General features: G+C 37.9%; 1 protein-coding gene across 1 annotated transcript in view; it reads right to left on the bottom strand.

Annotated features, from left to right (window-relative positions):
- ghrhrb (growth hormone releasing hormone receptor b) overlaps positions 1-22,576 on the bottom strand; it is a 55,108-nt gene continuing 32,532 nt past the window's right edge. The window contains exons 4-13 of the mRNA XM_073852038.1: positions 19,535-19,635; positions 11,880-11,977; positions 11,629-11,761; positions 9,410-9,563; positions 8,592-8,652; positions 8,375-8,444; positions 8,068-8,159; positions 5,780-5,909; positions 4,753-4,794; positions 1-4,365 (exon numbers count right to left, since the gene is read on the bottom strand). Of these exons, the coding sequence (XP_073708139.1) occupies positions 4,183-4,365; positions 4,753-4,794; positions 5,780-5,909; positions 8,068-8,159; positions 8,375-8,444; positions 8,592-8,652; positions 9,410-9,563; positions 11,629-11,761; positions 11,880-11,977; positions 19,535-19,635 (1,064 nt within the window). The 3' untranslated portion in view covers positions 1-4,182. The remainder of the gene's footprint in view (positions 4,366-4,752; positions 4,795-5,779; positions 5,910-8,067; positions 8,160-8,374; positions 8,445-8,591; positions 8,653-9,409; positions 9,564-11,628; positions 11,762-11,879; positions 11,978-19,534; positions 19,636-22,576) is intronic.

The following is a 22,576-nucleotide window of genomic DNA, read 5'->3' as shown; positions in this document are numbered from 1 at the left end:
CATAATAAAAATATTTACTCCATACATGTAACACTCAACAAAGCTAATACACATCGGAATACGTTAAGGCAGGTTGGTGAATGTAGCAACAACAATTCCAATCAAGACAACAGAAGTTATCTAAATGTGTAACATTTTCACAAGCTTAAAAAGACAATATACAACATAGCATTAAATATAATTAGAGAATAAATACATTTTTAGCATATGCTCTAACCATATGTCAGAAAGTTCACAGTCTTTTTTTATAGATATATAAATTAATGCTTTTAAATTTGTGGTCCCTGTCAAAGTTTTTTTTTGTCTAAAATCATGATTGAGCAACAAAAAAAAATACATTTTGGGGTGTTCGGGGGTTAAGACTTTTGCACATTTATCGAACTGACATTAGTGTAGAATATTCACACCATATGCAAAAATATTCTATCCAACTTAAAATAGACTGAAAATAAACTTATTTTGCAAAATAAAAAATGGGCTTATATGTATATGCGAAAAGTAAAAATAGAATCAGTTCAGTCAGCCTCAGTTTGTAACTGCTTATAGGGTTTTTACCTGCAAAATATGTGTAATTCCAAACAAATAATGTTTATTAATGAAAATATGAATAAATGTATAATTTAAGAATTTATATTTGTAATAAAAACACCAAATAACAGCACAAATGTTGGCAAAGTACATCAAGTAAAATATATACAGCAAGCATATTTACAAATATATTTAGCAACAATAAAACAAGGTAACATTTCTAGCAAACAAGAAACTTTACAGTCTAGTGCTCCAGATGTGTGCACTGCAAAGAATTCTTAAACAGGCTATTTCAGAACAGTATTGTTCATTATGATACTTATAACTACTCAAATCATGATTAATCATAATTTGCATCTATTCTTACAATTTGTAAGTACTCTTTGTACTAAGCCTGATTGTGTTTTTTAATTTTTAAGTATTTTAATTTTGAATAAATCCTAATGATTTATTCAAATGAAACATGGTTTATAATGAATAAAATATTTTGAAAACACCTGTTATGTAAGAAAAATACTTTGTTTGCCCTATAGAAATGTTACAGTGAGGAAAAAAAAATATTTGATCCCCTGCTGATTTTTTTTAATGTTCAGTCTATAGTGGTAGGTTTATTTTTAACATTGAGAGACAGAATAACAACAAAAAATCCAGAAAAATGCGTTTTAAAAAAAAGTTATAAATTTATTGATTTGCATTTTAATGAGTGAAATAAGTATTTGATTCCCTATGAATCAGCAAGTTCCCTTCCTTTGAACTCGAGCTGCGTCATCAAACGCTTTGGGGAACGCCATTGGCGAGCCACACTCTGAACGTAGTCTGCAACCAATCAGATGACGGGAGTGACGTCACAGGCGTGGTGACATAAGCGACCAGGAAGTACAAAGCACGTGCGTTTGAAGCCGGCGTCAGCTTTTGTCATTCAGCGAGAGCGCTCTATGTGTGTCTGTCTGTTACATATTGCTGTTTTTCTGTGCCAGTTTGCACAACTTTTATTTGAGCAATATGTCAACCAAAAAAGGGGGAAAGAGAGTTTCTAAGAAAGCGGTTGAGCAGCCACACAGACGGTGTGTGCCCCTCTGCCAACGTTTCATTGTTGGTGGGGATACACACAGTCTGTGTGTGGTCTGCTTGGGTGCAGAGCATGCACAGTCAGCTCTCGACTTCCACTGCGGGTGGAAGGCTCTCTTTGAGGAGGGAGCCTTCGCTAGCGTTCCTCGATTGAGGCGGAGCGGCAGCTGCACTCGTGGGGTTCGCAGCTCGATCTACTAGAGGGAATGGAGACGGGTGAACCCCTATCTCCTTCCTCACCTGGTGGATCGATTGACCTCCTACTGGATGAGGAAGCCCACACTGGTTCCTTCCCTCCAGGAGGAGGAGTCAACGCTTCTCCTATTTTCCTTGATGTGGAGAGCGTGGCTGAAAATATTCAACCGCTAAATAAAATAACTGTCAATCTCCCTCGGTCTGGTGCTCCATGCAAGATATCACCTCATGGAGTTTCAATGATCATGAGAACTGTGAGGAATCAGCCCAGAACTACAAGGGAGGATCTTGTCAATGATCTAAAGGCAGCTGGGACCACAGTCAGCAAGAAAACAATTGGTAACACACTGCACTGTAAAACGACTGAAATCCTGCAGCGCCCGCAAGGTCCCTCTGCTCAAGAAAGCACATGTATGTACAGGCCCTTCTAAAGTTTGCCAGTGAACATCTTAATGATTCAGAGGAGAACTGGGTGAAGTGCTGTGGTCAGATGAGACCAAATTTAAGCACTTTGGCATCAACTCAACTCGCCATGTTTGGAGGAGGAGGAATACTGCATATGACCCCAAGAAAACCATCCCCACTGTCACACATGGAGGTGGAAACATTATACTTTGGGGGTGTTTTTCTGCTACGGAGACAGAACAACTCCACCACTTCAAAGGGATGATGGACAGGGCCATGTACCATCAAATCTTGGGTGAGAACCTCTATTGCTCAGCCAGGGCATTGGAAATGGGTCGTGGATGGGTATTCCAGCATGACAATGACCCAAAACACACAGCCAAGGCAACAAAAGAGTGGCTCAAGAAGCACATTACAGTCTTGGAGTGGCCTAGCCAATCTCCAGACCTTAGAAAATCTGTGGAGGGAGCTGAAGTTTCGAGCTGCTAAACGTCAGCCTCGAAACCTTAATGACTCGGTGAGGATCTGCAAAGAGGAGTGGGACAAAAACCCTCCTGAGATGTGTGCAAACCTGGTGACCAACTACAAGAAACATCTGACCTCTGTGATTGCCAACAAGGGTTTTGCCACCAAGAACTAAGTCATGTTTTACGAAGGGGTCATATACTTATTTCACTCATTAAAATGCGAATCAGTTTATAACTTTTTTGCAGTGTGTTTGTCTGGATTTTTATTCATTGTTCGAATAAACCTACCATTAAAATTATAGACTGATCATTTCTTTGTCAGTGGGCAAATGTACAAAATCAGCAGGGGACCAAATAATTTTTTCCCTCACTGTATATTTCTCCATACATACAGGGCCAGTGCACTGTGCAATATGCTGCCTTAAAACACAATTTACACAATAAAAGATTATGAAAATGCATTTATATATGAAAATACCTTTAAATTGTTATCTATTATTTGTGGAGAATCCAAAATGAGGTCTTTGTTTACAGTAAGGCAGTTAGCTGTGTTCAACATCTATACATCTATGCAATCTCAACTTCCAAGCCAAGCAGACCATACATCTCTATGAACTGACAAATACAAATTATAGAGAAATCAGTTTTGTGATCACCGTTTGCTAAAGAAGGCAAGCTGCTCTTTTTTGACAGGGTGAACTGTCCTGTTTAAAGCATCTATTTTAAATTAGAAGAGGAAACTAAACAACATGGTTTGTGCTTTTGCATTATGAATAAATAATGACTTGTTTATCAGCAGCAGTAATGTGTAGAAAAAAGAATATCTTTGGATTGTTTTAGCAACCATTTTATAACCTGATCACAATGCATGAATTTACACAAACTTGAAACTGTCCTTAAACTCCAACCTTAAAGAATGACACATACACAAGCCAATCAAGATCTTCAGGATAACTGGAAAATTACAGGCAGTTGAGTTAATCAGGAATAAAGGGATAGTTAACCCCCCCAAAAATTAAATAAAATTCTGTCATTAATTACTCACCCTCATGTCATCCCAAACCTGTAAGACCTTCATTCATCTTTGGAACACAAATTAAGATATTTTTTATTAAATCTGAGAGCTTTCTGACCCTGCATAGACAGCAATGCAACTACCATGTTCAAGGCCCAGAAAGGTAGTAAAGACATTGTTAAATAAATTAGTTTTTTTGTTTTCTTTAAACACAAAAATTATTCTCAAAGCTTCATAAAATTATGGTTGAACCACTGATGTCACATGGATTATTTTATTGATGTCCTTACTACTTTTTGGGCCTGGGAACTTTTCAGTTGCATTACTGTCTATGCAGGGTCAAAAAGCTCTTAGATTTCATTAAAAATATCTTTGTGTTCTGAAGATGAACAAAGGTTCTACGAGTTTGCAATGACATTAGGATGAGTAATTAATGACAGAAGTTTCATTTTTGGCTGCACTAACCCTTTAAACAGGGAATGAGATCAATTTTAAAGCTTGATTTCAGACGGATGACACACTGTTGTGGGACTCAGTTAAGGGCAGCTCCTTAGGGCTGGACTTCTCTAACACTGAGATTTGTGTGACTGTGCTGCTCTCAGTAAAGAGAGTTCGTCTTCTCTTACTGTATCTCAAATAATTTTGCGTCTGCCACTTCCACAGCCTCTTCTTCAGCTCTCCTTGTACCTGAAAAGACAAACAAATGCATGTATATTTTAAAAGAAAGATGTTATTTCCTGTTTTACACATACACTACCACTCAAAAGTTTAGATTACAGTTTTTGAAAGTCTCTTATGCTCACCAAGACTGCATTTGTTTAATAATAAATTATGTTAAAACCCATATTGTGATTGTGAACTACTTTTACAATTTAAAATAACAGTTTTCTAGTTTAATTTTAAAATAAAATTTATTTCTGTAATGCCAAAGCTGATTACTCCAGTATTCAGTATCACATGGTCTTAATAAACTGTAACTGAAATATATCTTTCAGAAACATAAAAAAAGAGAAAAAAATCTAACTTTTAACCAGTAGTATATATATTTACTATTAGGTAAAACTTGTGGCTTACCTCTCCATTGAGGAAACAGTATAACAAAGCCACAACAAATCCCTGAGATGTACAGAAACACATTATAACAGTCAGTCAGTAAGGTTGCATTAACAATTAAAGTATAATGCAATTCAGTAAAACATGCAGCAGCTATTAGTTGACATAAATGATATACATTACATACACTGTTGTTCAAAAGTTTGGGATCAGCAAGATTTTCAATATTTAAAAAAAAAGTTTCTTATGGTCATGAAGGCTGCATTTATTTGAGCAGAAATCCAGAAAAAACTGTAAGATTGTGTAATATTATTTAAATGTAAAACAACTGTTTTCTGTGTGAATATATTTTAAAATATATTTTATTCCTGTGAATTTTTAGCATCATTACTCCCATCTTCAGTGTCACATGTTCCTTCAGAAATTATTCTAATATCCTGATTTATTTTCAATGTTGAAAACAGTGCTTCTTAATATTTTGTTGAAACCTGTGATACTTTTTACAGGATTCTTTAATAAATAAAAAATGTAAAAGGAACAGAAATTTCATAATAAAAACCTCTTTTAAAAAATTTATAATATAAATTATTTAACCATTTCATTTTTGTTCTTTCTTTTTTAAAGAAATGAATACTTTTATTCACCAATGATGTGTTAAATTGAAATAGCAAAGACTTATATTGTTAGAAAGGATTTATAATTTGAATAAATGCTTTTTACTTTTTATTCATCCAAAAATCCTGAAAAAAATCACATTAGAAACTAAAATATTAAGCAGCAACCAAGATTGGTAAGAATTGAAGTAATAAATGAGCATATTAAAATGATTTCTGAAGGAATATGTGACACTGAACACTGGAGTAATGGCTGATAAAAATTCAGCTTTGTATCACATTTTAAAATGTATTAAAATAGAGAACAAATTTGTCATATATATGACACAATTATCATATATAATGTGATATCACAAAATATTGTACATCAGACAGTTCCACAATAGATGAGCATTAGTATTCTGTGAATTTGATAGATGCTGGGCTGTACACACCTGAAAGGGGCCCAGGCCAAGTTCAAGAAAGTGGCGTGCGTTTTCTCCTGTGTTCTCTGGCAGGAAGGCAAAAACCATGTAGTGCATGCCAAACAGAGGGATCAGGAAAAGGGTAGACTTGGCAAGTCTCCTACAAGTATACAGAAAGTTCAGCATTACTTCAGATTAATAACAAACAATGAAAGTACATTTTGGAGGGAATTTTCATGAGGGTGTAATATGGCGTTTAAATAGACTCAAAAGTCGCGCGCACGAAAACCACGAGCACGCGTATGAAGCAAGCGCGCAAAACAGACCCACGAGAGGAAAATAACACGAGAGCGCATCTGTGCACCCGCGAGCGCGCATTTGTACACTGCGAGAGCGCAGAACAGTATTTAGGAGCGGAAATGAATACTGGCGCAAGCCCCTGCTGCCTAGCGCGCGCAACTGCACATGAGCGCTCGTGCGACTACTCAACACGCGCTCGCTCGAGTTGACTTTTGACACTTTGAGAGTGGGGCAATGACTTTTGTCTTCCCACCTGTGATTGGTCATTTGTAAAACCCAATCAACTACAATCTGCCGGCTCCCCAAAGATATTATTTGTTATTACTCTGACCCTGCCAACAAATCTTAAGAATATATTTTCAACTTTTTTATTTTGTTTGGCAAATTCTTCATACATAAGCAAAAATGTATGGGCTCAATTCCCACTCTTTCACATTTTCTGATTGAGATTGACTCATTGCTCACATCTTTTTGTTTGACTAGTAATAATAAATGTGTCAGGTTTTTGGAAATTATTTCTGTTAACTCTGATTAGGTTTAGATAGCTTTCCTTCATTGCTCTTACATTATTATTATTTTTAATTATTACATATGTTTTTTTTCTTATTCTAAGCAACATACCCCCTTACTGTATTTTATTTATCCTCTTCTTACTTCTATCTTCTTTACATTGTTAATGTTCTCCTGAAGATGATTGTATATTTCATCTGTTTGAATAAAAAAAAAAAATAATAATACAAATCTGCCGGCTCCCCTCCCCCTTAAAGCATTTTCGTCAAAGAATCCCCAAGATGTTGGAGAAAAAGGAGGTAAAACACAATGGCAAGCATTATTGTCCTTAATACCATAAGGAGGCAGCAAGAAAGGTCGTCTCACTGCTGCAAAGCACCCTTTCCCGGCCTGCAACAAGAGACAGTGAGGATTGTTCTCATCCTTACCTATACTTACACTGATCTGCTTTTCTAAAAGATTGACAATTACATCATTTTGCACATTGATCATATAATGCATGATATTAAAGCAGCAATGTTATCACCATTTAATATAAAAGTAGTAGGGTAAGTGTAAAGTGTAAACCTACATGTGCTTTTTGGAGATATTGGCATAAGGTAAATAATAGGTTAACATGTTTACCTCTCAATTAATATATACTGTAGTAATGGCTTGATGACATGCATTTTATAATCTAAAATGAAGATATTAAATGAATAATGTTAAAAGTCTCATGGGTAGACTTTGTACGTATTTTGCTCATTTTATAACTGAATTAAAAATATAAAAATTGAGTTGCCTAAATAATCTATATACTGTATTATATTATTAACTGAGGATTATATTATTATTATTATATTATATTATTATTAACTGATGATTTTATCTACATGCATTAGGCAGTAAACAAAATAAGTACCTTCGAAATTGTACAATACAATATCATATATTGAATATATTGCACTGGACACAAAGACAAAGTCCTGCTACATGTTTAAACAAGAGTGAAACTGATTAAACAAATGACCAATCACAGGTGGGAAGACAAAAGTCATTGCCCCGCCCTCAAAGTGTCAAAAGTCAATTCGAGCGAGCGAGCGAGCGCGTGTTGAGTAGTCGCGCACGCTAGGCAGCAGGGGCTTGCGCCAGTATTCATTTCCGCTCCTAAATACTGTTCTGCGCTCTCGCGGTGTACAAATGTGCGCTCGCGGGTGCACAGATGCGCTCTCGCGTTGTTATTTTCCTCTTGTGGGTCTGTTTTGCGCGCTTGCTTCATTCACGTGCTCGTGGTTTTCGTGCGCGCGACTTTTGAGTCTATTTAAACGCCATAGTGTAACGACTAAATTAAAACAATCTAAAAACAACATGCTGCATGTGGGAGCATCTTTTTTGACATGACAATAACACATTACTTCACTTGCATGTGCGCAGCTGATCTACAAGTATTGTCAATTGTCTGTGACTCAAACATTGTCATTTTTATATTAATTGCTGCCTTTGTTTTGAGTGTGTTTTTTATTTCTTACATGAAGTGGTTGGTATCACTGCCACCCATTCCTGGAGACTTCAGCTTCTGCACAAGAATCCGGATCACATTGATGAAGATGAAGAAATTGATCTGTAGATTAAAAAAAGTGACTCAATATGATAGATGAAGATAAAAGCTCATTTACAATACAAATCAACATGCTATATATTCAGATAGAAACTTATATTTAAAAAGAAGCTTTCAGATGTCATTTTAATTCTGTTGCAACCATTTTCCATTGTATTTCAGATGTGGGCTCATATTTGATCAAATCAACTGTATTTTGATGTAACTTCTACACGTACCAGTAGAGTCACTGTAATTGGTCCTTTGATAATCCACCAAAAGTAAGTAACATCTGTATCATCCCAGCACCTGCAACATTCACAAGTTTATGATTATTAATGAGACGCTGCACTTCTGCAAACAGCGCAGAAATGCATTTGTCAGTGTTTATCACTATAAATCAAATATTGAATATCACATGCTAGTTTAAATGGTTTAGATCCATTTAGGACTTACCCTCTGTTATCAAAAAAATTCCTTGCTAGAACCCAGACGGTCAGTATCAGTATTGGTAGACCTAGAGAAAACAGACAGCAGAACTAAATAAACATACAATTTAATCAAATTGTAAAACATATTTGTTAATATGCTGACACAGAAGGGCAAGAATAGGTTTCATATAACATATAATACTGGGATTTGCTATAAAAGTTGATGTTTAGGGAAAAACTATTTATTTTCCATCTCGTGCCTACAGGTGTCACCAATGGAACATAATACAGAAGGCAACTCCACAATGCTTAAGTAATGCCATTAATTCAGTCTTCAGTGTCACACTATCCTTCAGAAATCATTATAATATGCTGATTCATTGTTCATCAATGATCAATTATTATTAGCGCTCAATAATTAATGATTCTTATCATTATCAATGTTGAAAACAGACTTCTTTTCTTAAAAAAACTAGTGTATTACTGTTTTTAATTGTTAAAAATTCTAATGTATTTAATCTCCGGTTTCACAGACACGGTTTAAAACTAATCCCAGACTAAAATGCAAGTCTGGGCTGTTTTAAATGAAAGAAACCTGCACTGACTGATCTTAAAATATGTCAGAGACATTGTTTTGTCTCAAGATGCACACATGTAATGTTATAAAAGATATTTAATGTCCTAATTGAACTATGGTCTAATCCTGGCTTAACCTAAGCACTGTCTGTGAAACCATGCCCAAAACTTGTGACCATACTTTTAGTATAAATTAGTAATTTTTCATCATATTGTATATTATATAACAATGTGTTACCAAGCACATGTTACAGTACTGATACATACCCCAGCCAATAAGTATGTACCACCAGAAATACTTCTTTTGTGAGACAAAAGTTAGAGCTAGGAGAGTCTGTAGGTACATCCCCTCCACCAGAAGCCAGAAGTAGTTTGCCAGGATACTGAACTGGAAGAAAGCCACCGCTGCCTTGCAAGAGGTCTGAAGAGGAAAACATTCAGAATTCAGTATTAGTGCTTTAACTGTTTTGTATGGAAGCCCGTTTCCACCACTGAATAAATAAAAAAGGTTATTGTGACTATTTATCTCACAATTCGGACTTTTTTTCTAAGCACTGCGTGATATAAATTTGCAATTCTGAGATATAAGTGAGATACAATCTTGCAATAATGAGTTATAAAGTTCATGAGTTACAGAAAAAGACTGGTATGTTCTCAGAATTGCAAGTTCATGTTACAATTCTGTCTTAACTCGGAATTTCATGTCACAATTGTAAGATATAAAGTCACAATCTGAGAAGAAAATTCAATTGTACGTTTATCTCGCAATTCTGACTTTATTTCTCAGAACTTGCCTCGCATTTCTGACTTATAAACTCATCACAATTTAAACAAATCTAATGAATTAAATGAAAGAATGAATGGCTCAATGACATTTACTGCCACCTACTGGTTTTTATTTAGAGTATCATTCCATGTAATTGTATATGTACACTACCAGTCAAAAGTTTTTTAACATTAAGATTTTTAATGTTTTTAGAGAAGTCTCTTTAAAAATATATCATGCAATTTTTACTTAATTTCTTAGAACTGATAGTTTATATCTGTAGTTTATCTCGTCAGAACTGTGAATTTCTTTCACAGAATTGCTAATTTATGTCTTGCAATTCTGATATTATAAACTCATAGTTTTTATCATGCAATTTTGACTTAATTTCTCAGAACTCACAATTCTGACTTTATAACTTGCAATTGTGAGTTTATATCTCACAATTCTGAGAAAAAAAAATCTAAATTGTAAGCTTATCTCACAATTCTGACTTTATTTCTCAGAACTGCGAATTTATTTCACAGAACTACAAGTTTGTCTTGCAATTCTGACTTATAAACTCACTGCGAGTTTATATCATGCAATTTTGACTTAATTTCTCAGAACTGCGAGTTTAACCCCTGGTTTCACAGACAAGGCTTAAGCCTAGTCCTAGACTAAAGTCTAAGTCTGAGCTGTTTTAACTGAAAAAAACATGGACTGACTGATCTTAAAATATATCAGTGCCTTTGTTTTGTCTCAAGATGCCTGCCAGTAGTGTTTTTTTCTAAGCACGTTTATAAAAATGACTTTAATTCCCTAATTGAACTATGGCCTAATCCTGGCTTAGTCTAAGCCCTGTCTGTGAAACTGGGCCTATATCTCATTACTAGTTACTAGTTTGTCTCACAATTCTAAGGAAAAAAAAAATTAAGTTTATCTTGCAATTCTGACTTGATTTTTTAGACCTGCAACTTTATTTCTTAGAATTGCAAGTTTATATCTAACAATTCTGAGAAAAAAGGGAGAATTGCAAGATGTAAACTTGCAATTGTGAGAAGAAAAATCTGAATTGTGAGATGAAAACTCGCAATTGCGAGAAAAAAAGTCAGAATCCATAGTTTTGTCAAGAGCTACTGTATGTTCTTAGAATACATATCTTTAAACAGCAGATACAGTGTAAAACTACACATACTTTCTGAGTGGCAATTGCCACAGCATGAAGCAAGTTTTAAAACTTGCAAATGAAAGTATGATATTGTTGCATTTCTCATACATTTTAACACAGTACAATTTTAGGGTAAATAAATTAAGTAGTGCTGATAAGAAGCAGCACAAATGCCATTACAGAGAAGTGGGAAGAAGAGTGTTAGCTATGTAAGAAGTGGTTTTTGTACTTCAAAGAAGGTGTTTGTGAGTTCTAGCGGAGGCAGATCTTGAAAAGTGTGCCTTTAAGGCACAGATGAGTCGGTTGATACTGACAGGGGCGGGAAAGTGGATGCAGAAAATGCGAAGCTAGTGTCACTATGCTGACAGAAACTGGCGTAAGGCTTGGAAATGTCTTTGCTGTTCCAGATAGACGCTGCAGCATCATACTGTGACCTAATATGTTCACTGACCACAAGATTGACTGGGAAATGAGCTTTGACATGTTGAATAGCATGCACTAGGTTATTCGTTGATACGACGTCTATAAAAAAAAATTCTGCATTAGCCTGTGACAGCTGCCGAGTCTCACCGTTGACATGAAGCAGTGGTCCAGATTCTCATCAGCAAAGAGAACTGCATCTTTGATGAAGATCGCACTGGCTCGCAGGATGAAGGAGCCAAAGAGATTGATGTGAATGTAATTTCTTGTGCAGTGGAACTTCCTGTTCAGGGCAGAGTAACATAGATTGAAAATTATTCAACGAATTGTCACTAAACTCTCAGAGATTTATTTATAAATTGTGTTTGGTTGCATGAGCTTTGTAAGGATTCTCAATGCACCTGAAGGCTGTAAACACAAAGATGGCAGAGATGAGGGAAATCAAAGACGTAGCGTAACCCGCAGTGTACACCTGCTTGAAAGTGGAGTAATATGTGGTCTAAAACAGAGAAAAAATCAAGAAAAAAGGCAGAGTTGTAAAATCAATTTCAAGAGAAATATCAGTCTTTTATCAAGAGATATAACAGAAAAAAGCCTTTTCAAGTTGATTTGTGCATTTCAACACATTTTTGTTGCTCTTGAAGCTTAATCTTAACACATAAGCACAAATTTCTGTATACACTCTTAAAAATAAAGGTGCTTTAAAGGTTTCTTTAAGAGATGCCATAGAAGAAACATTTTTGGTTCCACAAAGAACCATTCACTCAAAGTTTCTTTTAAAAAAAACATCTATTTCTTACCTTTCAATAATCTGACGAACCTTCTTTCTCACAAAGAACCTTTTGTGAAACAGAAAGGTTCTTCAGATGTTAAAGGTTCTTTATGGAACCGTTTAGACAAAAAGGTTCTTCTATGGCATTGTGAAGCACCTTTATTTTTAAGACTGTTAATAAATTTATTTAGTCTTATTAAACTGAATGTGACAATTTGATTTTGCAAAGAATTTACACACATTTATTTTGCTTGTTGCACAAGGTGCTTTGAATTAATGCAGTGATCATACATTAAAAAGCTTCAGCACACAAAGAAGACCATATATTACATACTTAAAAAAAAAAGGGGCTTTTATCCAGGGGCTTTCTGCAGATCTTTGGATCTTAATCTTAATAATTTTAAATCTGCAGACTTCATGAATCATGTATGAGAGTATAAGGCTGGATGGAGGCTAGAACAGTCTCACCGTAAGGTCTGAAATATCATGGATATTACAACAGATTTTAGATTTAACCAATGACAGCGTGCAGCAAAATTTATGAACAATTTATGATGAAATAATACAATTTCTTTGTGTTTTCAGAGCGGTGCGTCAGATGGCACAGGAGCAGTTCTTCCTCATGGCCACCAGGTGCTGTATGGGACACAGACCCCTCCTGTTCTTCATCACCCTCCTCTTCACTGTTCTGGGAGTGAGTACAGCATCACAAACACCAGTGTAAGAGGACGTATTTGGACACTGGTTGTGTGGTAATTGTTTGCTTGTGTTTCAGAGTATGGCTAAGGAAAGAGCAAAGCACGCTGGCGATTACTTCACCCTCTTACGCCACTTACTCAACTACGCGTACAACAGCAACATCAACCTGCCCAACGCCGAGGTGCTGCTCAACAACGAGATCGACTGGCTCAAGAGGATCAGGGTGAGTTCACCGCTACACTTTTCACTCACCGCGTAAGGAACGGGAAGGAGTGACGGCTTTAATTCTCTTTCCTTTGGTTTTCACAGACGTTCAGGATGAGGTGAAGAGGACAGGAGAGACGGGCGTGGAAGAGACCATTCTAGAGGGTCATCTGGGCATCACCAAAGAGCTGCTGGCCTTTCAGACCCCAGAGAAAAAAATTCTACATCGGCTGTGAGAAAGGAGGCGCCAATCTGATAAAGGTGAACGGCCGTTTTCGGTTTACACAGATATGTTGTGAAAAGGACGTTCTCTTCATTTGTACCCGTCTGCGTCTCTCACAGGAACTGATCGACGATTTCATCTTCCCGGCGTCTAACGTGTACCTGCAGTATGTGAAGAGCGGCGAGTTCCCGGCGGAGCAGGCCATACCGGTGTGCGGCAGTCCCGCGTCTATAAACGCCGGCTTCGAGCTGCTGGTCGCACTTGCCGTCGGCTGCGTGCGGAACCTCAAACAGATCGTCGACACGCTCACGGACATGTACTATCTAGGCACGTGGAGTTATTGAGTCTTGAAGGTATTTGTCTGTATATTAAACTGTGATTTGATCCTAGTAGTTCGTATTGTTTGTTTTCTTCGTGGGTCTGAAGAACGCGGGAGCCACGTGCTACATGAACTCCGTCATTCAGCAGCTGTACATGATCCCGCCCATCCGGAACGGCATCCTGGCCATCGAAGGCACCGGCAGCGACATCGACGACGACATGTCCGGAGACGAAAAGCAGGACAACAAGGTAAAAAGTGCCGAAAGCCCTTAGTGCAGAGATAGAGTCCGCTGAAACAGGTCTGAATGTACGTCATTGTGCTGCAGAGTAATGTGGACCCCAGGGATGACGTGTTCAGTTATCATCACCAGTTTGATGACAAGCCCTCTCTCAATAAGGCCGAGGACCGGAAGGAGTACAACATCGGAGTGCTGCGGCATCTGCAGGTCATCTTCGGCCACCTCGCCGCGTCCCGTCTGCAGTACTACGTGCCCAGAGGCTTCTGGAAACAGTTCAGGTATAGGTTCTCTTTATAGGAGTTTAAAATGCGCGTCGAACACTTTGAAATGGCATTGTATGTCAGCCTTAGCAGAATCAGATTTTGTGTGTAGTTTGTGGGGAGGATTAAATCCTTTCTCGTTTCTAAGTTTAATATCCAGAGACGGCTGTTTTGGCTTGAGTTTGAGGCGTATCTTTTTGGTTGACCATTCGGCTAGTGGCTCAGAAATTAAATGCATTCCACCTTTAATCGACGTGAAGTAAGACAACTGCGTTTGAAACGTTTCCTGCAGGCTATGGGGAGAACCAGTCAGTCTGAGAGAGCAGCACGACGCGCTGGAGTTCTTCAATTCTCTGGTGGACAGTCTGGATGAGGCTCTGAAAGCCCTCGGCCATCCCACCATGCTCAGCAGGATCTTGGGTGGCTCGTTTGCGGACCAGAAGATCTGTCAGGGTAGTCCTCACAGGTAAGTGAAGGACTGTCAGTCATTCTCAGGATGTTGATTTGTTCTACTCGTATACGTGTGTCGTGTGTGTCTCCGTAGGTATGAGTGTGAGGAATCCTTCACGACGTTGAACGTTGACATCAGGAACCACCAAAACCTCCTCGACTCCTTAGAGCAGTACGTCAAAGGGGATCTTCTCGAAGGAGCCAATGCGTACCACTGTGAGAAGTGTAACAAAAAGGTGAGCCGTGTTTTGTAAATTCTCTCAGGTCAGAGTTGTGCAAATGAAAATACAGTTGTTTAGTATTTGTGCCACAACCTCAAGTGCAGTAAACAAGAAATATAAGCAAATGTAAATAGTCATGCTGAAAAAGTTAAATGAAATAATAAATAGTATCAAAAAATTAAAATCTACTGTATTATTATTAAATTCATGGATTGATACTCCAATAGAACCTATTTTAATACCACCTTTGCATCCTGTATTTTTCGGATATTGCTGATATTAAAAGCAGGTCATCTTGTTTTGGGAATACAGTATACGCAACTAACTATATTTCAGGTGCGCCTACAATCCCATTGCTACTTCCCTTGATGTAGGCACAGGTGAAAGTCATTATGAAAATAGAGTGGTACAGATTAAATTTAGCACTCAGGAGAGAGTATTATCTTCTTGTATGACTGATTCAACTACTGGTAATTGGCTCGTTCACATTAGGAACACGCTCATCTATTAACCTTGGACTGCTTGTTTGTGTGTGTGTATTGAACATTATCATATTATCTCTCATTTTTCATTCAAAGTACTGTCTCTATTCTCATTACCATATGACTGCAGTCCTCTGCCACACAAAAAAAAAGAAAAAAAAAAAAAGAGATAATATAAGAGATAATAATAAGAGAACTGCCAGGCAGAGGAAAGGTTATTTACGCTTTGAAGTGAGTAAGCTATTTTTATTGGTTATTTGAATACAATTTGCTTACATCAATATTTAACAAAAGCAAAGTGGTCTTAACTGAGAGAATAAAAAAGTAGGAGATGTTTTTCAAGTGCAAAAGAGATCAACAAATCAGATAGTGGGTCTGAGAGCAAAGGAAGCAACAGTGCAAAGTCCCTCTGGACAGTGTTTAAAATTTGAAAAACGCTCAACTTTATGCAAGCAATAGGCCAAAAAAAAAAAAAAAACAGGATGGCAACTTCTTTGAGGTAAACCCAAAAGTGGCTTTATTTCATTTACATTTATTGCTCAGCACGTGTTTTGTATATCTACTAACAAAACAACAACAACAACAAAATTTCAAGTACAAGTATAAAGTGAACAGTGTCATGAATCAGGCAGGAACAGACGAACAACAACGGAGTAAAACTAACAGTTTTTAATAATCCATAAGGAACACAGGAAACACGGGAACACAGGTAGGTAATATTAAGGTCCGACAATACAGAAGGGTAAACACACACATTAAATAGACAGACTGATTATCACACACAGGTGCAGACGATGAGGGAGAAACCAAGTTACAGAAAACAGCATGGGGGAAATGGATGGGAGAAACCAACTCAAAGTCCAGGGGTGTGACATTACCTCCCCCCTCCCGATGATCCTGGGCGACACCAAGGATCCGGAGGGCTAAGGCGGAACCCAAGGCTCTGGCGGCGGAGGCGGAGATCCGGAGGTCCGCGGCAGAGCCGGAGCGACAGAGGACTGAGGCTGTGCCAGAGGGATGGAGGAGGCGGAGATGAGGGATCCTCCAGCCAGGCTCCGTGGCGATCAGCCGATCTGTTGCTCCTCTCGGCGATGGCTCGCTGGTCGCGGTGGGGTGTAGCTCTCCGTCATCGGTGGGCTCTGGCTGGTATTCCGCGGGTCGGGGTGGTGACTGGCTGGGCCCTGGGTCCGGAGTGGCACCGGCGAGATTCTCCATGGAACAGGCGGGGAACGAGGATCGGTTTCCTGAGGCGAAGGTGGGATGACGACAAACCGGGGCGGAGCCAAAAGGATGATGGAGCCCGGTGGAGCTGGTGGACCGACGGGCGACGGTGGAGACGAGGGAGCTGAGAGACGGGGTGGAGCCGCAGGGTCGGAGGGCCGAGGCAGAGTCCAGGACTCAGAGGCTGAAGGCGGAGATGAGGGATCCTCCGGCCATGACGCCGATGATGACTGGCAGACCTGCGGCGAACCCACTGCACAGATGGTGGGCTGAGGGTGAGCAGAGGGACTGACAGACAGCAGTGGTGGCATGTTTGAAACATTATGGCTATTGGAAGATGTTAACTGATGAAGGGAGGGTGGGAAATTAACACTGACAGACAGTTCAAGATGTGCAGGGAGTTTAATGAAAATGTCCTCAGAATATTTTAAATCTTGTTCACAGTTCGTCACAGTTTGTCCCAGATCCAAATTTAGCTCACCCTCAGCAGTGGTGCAGTGGGTAATGCGGTCCTCAGCACTATCACATTCCACTGAAGCCTCCACCGTCGCGGTCATTATGGCCGGCTCACGCACCTGGTCTGACGGTTCGTGCAGCTCAGGCTCCGTGGCGATCAGCCGCTCTGTCGCTCCTCTCGGCGATGGCTCGCTGGTCGCGGTGGGCTGTAGCTCTCCGTCATTGGTGGGCTCTGGCAGGTATTCCGCGGGTCGGAGTGGTGACTGGCTGGGCCCTGGGTCCGGAGTGGCACCGGCTAGATTCTCCATGGAACAGGCGGGGAACGAGGATCGGTTTCTCGCCAGTGTCCACTCCACAAATGCGGACGCATTTAGGCTTGCGTCATAGAACGCACAGAGCGTGTCGTCCGGGTAGCTGGTGGTGTGAGCTACAAGCTGGAACATGATGGTATAACCCTCGAGCGGTAAATCCCCCTGCTTCAGCTGGAGGAGGATGAATTCTGGTCGGAGGTGATACATTGTAAACACACGATGGAAACAAAAGACCGGAAAAACGAACGGGAAACAAAACGGAGGGGAACACACAAAAACAATTGTATCGGTCGGACCTTCTGTCATGAATCAGACAGGAACAGACGAACAACAACGGAGTAAAACTAACAGTCTTTAATAATCCATAAGGAACACAGGAAACACGGGAACACAGGGAGGTAACATTAAGGTCCAACAAGACAGAAGGGTAAACACACACATTAAATAGACAGACTGATTATCACACACAGGTGCAGACGATGAGAGAGAAACTAAGTTACAGAAAACAGCAGGGGGGGAAATGGATGGGAGAAACCAACTCAAAATCCAAGGGTGTGACAAACAGCTAGTAAGGCTAAAAGATTCTCTGAGGATCAGGGACAGAAATTAACAAGTGCTTCTGGCAAAAATGCCTCCAACTTGAACAAAATTAAATAAAAAGGATATTGCGACTATCTCACAATTCTGAGTTTTTTTTTCACAATTGCGTAATACAGATTTGCAATGCTGACTTTTTTTCTCAGAATTTTGAGATATAATCTTGCAATTACGAGTTATAAAGTTCACAAGTTATAAAAAAAGACTGATATGTTCTAAGAATTGCGTGTTTGTTACAATTCTGACTTAACTATAAAATATAAAGTCGCAAACTGAGAAAAAGTCAATTGTAAGTTTATCTCACAATTCTGACTATCTCTCAGAACTGCGACTTAATTTCTCAGAAGTGTGAGTTTATGTCTTGCAATAAACTCATTGCGAGTTTAAATTATGCAATTTTGACTTTATTTCTCAGAACTGCAAGCTTATATCTCACAATTCTGAGAGAAAAGGTCAAAATTGTAAGTTTATCTTGCAATTCTGATTTTATTTCTCAGAACTGTTAATTTATTCACAGAATTGCAAGTTTATGTCTTGTGATTCTGACTTAACTCAAACTCAATTTTGTGAAATAAATTCACATTTCTGAATTAAATTATGTCTCGCAGTTCTGACATACAAACTCACTGTGAGTTTATATCATGCAGTTTTGACATAATTTCTCAGAACTGTGAGTTTATATCTCACAATTCTGCATTTATAACTTGCAGTTGCTGGTTTATATCTCACAATTGTAAATTTATCTCACAATTCTGACTATTTCTCAGAACTGCAACTTTATTTCTCAGAACTGTGAATTTATTGCACAAAATTATGAGTTTATATCATGCAATACTGACTTTATAACTTGCAATTGCTGTCAGAATCTCACAATTCTGAGGAAAAAAGTCATAATTGTAATTTTATTTCTCAGAATTGTAAGTTTATATCTCACAATTCTGACTTTATAACTGAGTTTATATCTTACAATTCTGAGAAAATAGTCAGAATTACAAGATGTAAACTCGCAATTGTGAGAAGAAAAATCTGAATTGTGAGATTAAAACTCGCAATTGTGAGAAGAAAGTCAGCAGCAGCTTTGAGGTAAACCTAAAAGTGACTTAATTTAATTTGCATATATAGTGCAGCATTTGTTTTGTATTTCTACTCAAAAAAAAAAAAAAAAAAAAAAAAACATTTCAAGTACAAGTATAAAGTGAACAGCTGGTAAGGCTATAAGATTCTCTGAGGATCAGGGTCGGAAATTAACTAGGGCTTTTGGCAAAAATGCCTCCAACATGAACAAAAAACATTACTGCAATATAAAGAGCAATAATCTACAATAATGATTTTTTTCATAATACTGCAGCCCTATGAGCTCTTGTTTTTTATGTATAATTTAGATACAATAAACAGTCGATTGTTATTGAAAACAGTTTAAAGTAATTGGGTAAATTTAAGTGTTTGACATTAAAGACAACATAGAATGGTTTTTATTTAATAATAATGATTATAAAAATTGCCCTCACACATGTAAAAAATGCCCCTGGAAATCAATGGAAAAGTTCATTTCTGACCCTGCTGAGGATGTGTGCAATATTGCATGTAGTTAAGTTTTTACCTCGGTTTCTGATTCCACATCCTCCACAATCTCACAAGCATTCTCATAAGATGGGTAGATTTTTGTCCATCCGCTCTTGGTGCAATTCCTAATTATGAAACCTGCATTAAAACAATGTTGAACATAACAATCAGTATGCAACACTGTATAGGCTATGTCTTGATACATCATTTGGCAAAAAGAAACTTGTAAACCACCAGACAGCAACAGCTGCTCATTACATTGCCTGTAATAGATACATCTAGTACTTTTCTGTGTAATTAATCACAAAACTGAAACAGATTTTATGTCACATTGTAAAATAAAACCACTGTACAAGCTCATTAACTTCAAATCTATAAAGGTTTTTTTTTTAAAGAAAAGCAAGTAACAAAAGATTGAAACATTGATTATTTCAGCAATGTAACAAGTGGTTTTTTTTTTTTTTTGTAAGTCAATGAATCATTCACTTAACCAATGTATTTAGTCACGTGGTTAGTTCTTTGTCTGTACTTCGGTTCATAAAGGTATAGGATGAAAAACTAATCAAATTTTCTCCTTCAACTTCGAAATCATCCAACGTCATTGTTTTACTTTTTTTTTGTAAAGGGCGTTTGACTTTCTTTACATGTTCGCTTTGTAAGCACTGGGTCGGTACTTCTGCCTACGTCACGTGACCTTACCAACGTGACTACGTAATGCATGAATTCAAGCTAATGAAAGAAGATTACATTATTATTATTATTATTTATATTTTTTTAAATACCAAAACTTGTTCCACTAGATAAGACCCTTGGCTTGGCTGGGATCGTGTAGAGCCCTTTGAAGCTGCATTGAAACGGCAATTTGGGCTTTCAGCTCGTTGACTCCCATTGAAGTTCACTACATGGAGAAAAATCCTAGAATGTTTTCCTTAATTTCTTTTTGAATGAAGAAAAAAAAATAGTTTTGTTGTTATTCTGGAAGTGAACTAATAAATAATAATGCAACATCACATTCAAATTTGTGCTGTTAGTCTAACAGAACCTCAGCCCTGAAAAACAGGACTCTCTTGGACCAAAGGTCTTGAACCCGAATCGCTTAGCGAGCACTAGAATTTGGTTGTAAACAAATACAAACGGGTTCAATGATTCAATGTAAGAAGTAAATCAAAGACCTCTTTCTCTTGCAAATCTTGTGACTGAACATAACCTCTGGATTCTAAAGCAACTCAAACCCTAACACACTGCATGACGAGAGAGTGGATCATGTGCTCCAAAGACAACTGCCACCCTCTCTTCCTTTTTTATTATTACTATTATTATTTTTTTTTTTATCATTCTCAAAAGGAAATGGTCCATTTGAGAAATGAGCAATACTGGGAATCCATTGTTCTCTCTCTGATTGCATGAGGAGTTGGATCTTCTGGGCTTTTGATTAGATTATCCAACAGTGTTCTGTTAAAACAGGACTTGAAGTAAAAACTTGGGCAACCAGATACAGTTAAAGGAGAAGTCCGGTGTGATATTGACCTAAAGTGTGTTGAATCATGAGTGACCGAGTCACCGAGTGTGAACGTACCTTGCATATCTCATCTCGGCTTGTCCACTGCAGTCCGAAATCTGGTGTTAGTTAGCCGATGCTAACAACAGGTTGTCAATGAGGGTGAATAGGGCATCGGACTAGCCATGTAAATAAATCACTGTTTTACACCATTTACGAGGCACAAAGTAGCGCCACACTTCATTGGTAGACTTCCAAGGGCCCTGACATTTAAAACGAGACATTGAGAACTTTGAAAAAGCACCGGTAGTTTATTTACAAGAAGATTTATCCAGACATTCCCCTTAGTAAAATTACCGGTCTTGAATTTAGTCACGATAAGTCGAGTGACGAGCAGGAAGGAACTTATCAGGTTATCAACTTATCAGGTTGTAGTTTCCTTCCTGCTCAACACTCGACTTATCGTGACTAAATTCAAGACCGGTAATTTTACTAAGGGGAATGTCTGGATAAATCTTCTTGTAAATAAACTACCAGTGCTTTTTCAAAGTTCTCAATGTCTCGTTTTAAATGTCAGGGCCCTTGGAAGTCTACCAATGGAGTGTGGAGCTACTTTGTGCCTCGTAAATGGTGTAAAACAGTGATTTATTTACATGGCTAGTCCGATGCCCTATTCACCCTCATTGACAACCTGTTGTTAGCATCGGCTAACTAACACCAGATTTCGGACTGCAGTGGACAAGCCGAAATGAACTATGAAGGGTAAGTTCACACTCGGTATCATGATTCAACACACTTTAGGTCAATATCACACCGGACTTCTCCTTTAAGGCCAAAAGTTTACATACACCTTGCATAATCAGTAAATCCTTTGTTTGTTTTTTTAGCATTTTTGTGTATTTGAACCCTTTCCAACAATTACTGTATGATTTTGAGATTCATCTTTTCACACTGGGGACAACTGAGGGACTCATATTCAACTATTACAGAACGCTCACTGATGCTTCAGAAGGAAACACGATGCATTAAGAGCCAAGGGGTGAACACTTTTGAAGATCAGAGTAAATGTAACTTATTTTGTCTTCTGAGAAACATGTATCTTCTGTAGCTTTTAAAGGCCAGTAATAAATAAAAAATATATATTTTTAGGTAAAATAAATGAATAAAATTTACACATTTTCATTCTGTTCAAACGTTTACACCCCTCGGCTCTTAAAGCATTGTTTTTACTTCTGAAACATCAGTAAGCATTTCAACCTTTTGTAATAGTTGCATATCCCCTCAGTTGTCCTCAGTGTGAAAAGATGGATCTCAAAAACATAGAGTCATTGTTGGAAATACACAAACATGCTGAAAAATCAAAGAATTTGTGGGCCCAGAAAGATATTTCTGAAGAACAGCGGGCAGTTTAACTGTTTAGGACAAACAAGGGACAAATATCACTAAACAAAAAAAACAAAACAAACAAAAAAAATACAGCTGTGGATCATTCAGGTAACAACACAGTATTAAGAATCAAGTGTATGTAAACTTTTGAACAGGATCATTTTTATAAATTCAACTAATATTGTTTATGTGAAA

The sequence above is a fragment of the Garra rufa genome, chromosome 12, assembly GCF_049309525.1.
Source record: "Garra rufa chromosome 12, GarRuf1.0, whole genome shotgun sequence".
Lineage (NCBI taxonomy): Eukaryota > Metazoa > Chordata > Actinopteri > Cypriniformes > Cyprinidae > Garra > Garra rufa.
The sequence above is the reverse complement of the archived record's forward strand: the minus strand, read 5'-3'. Positions and strand labels throughout refer to the sequence as shown.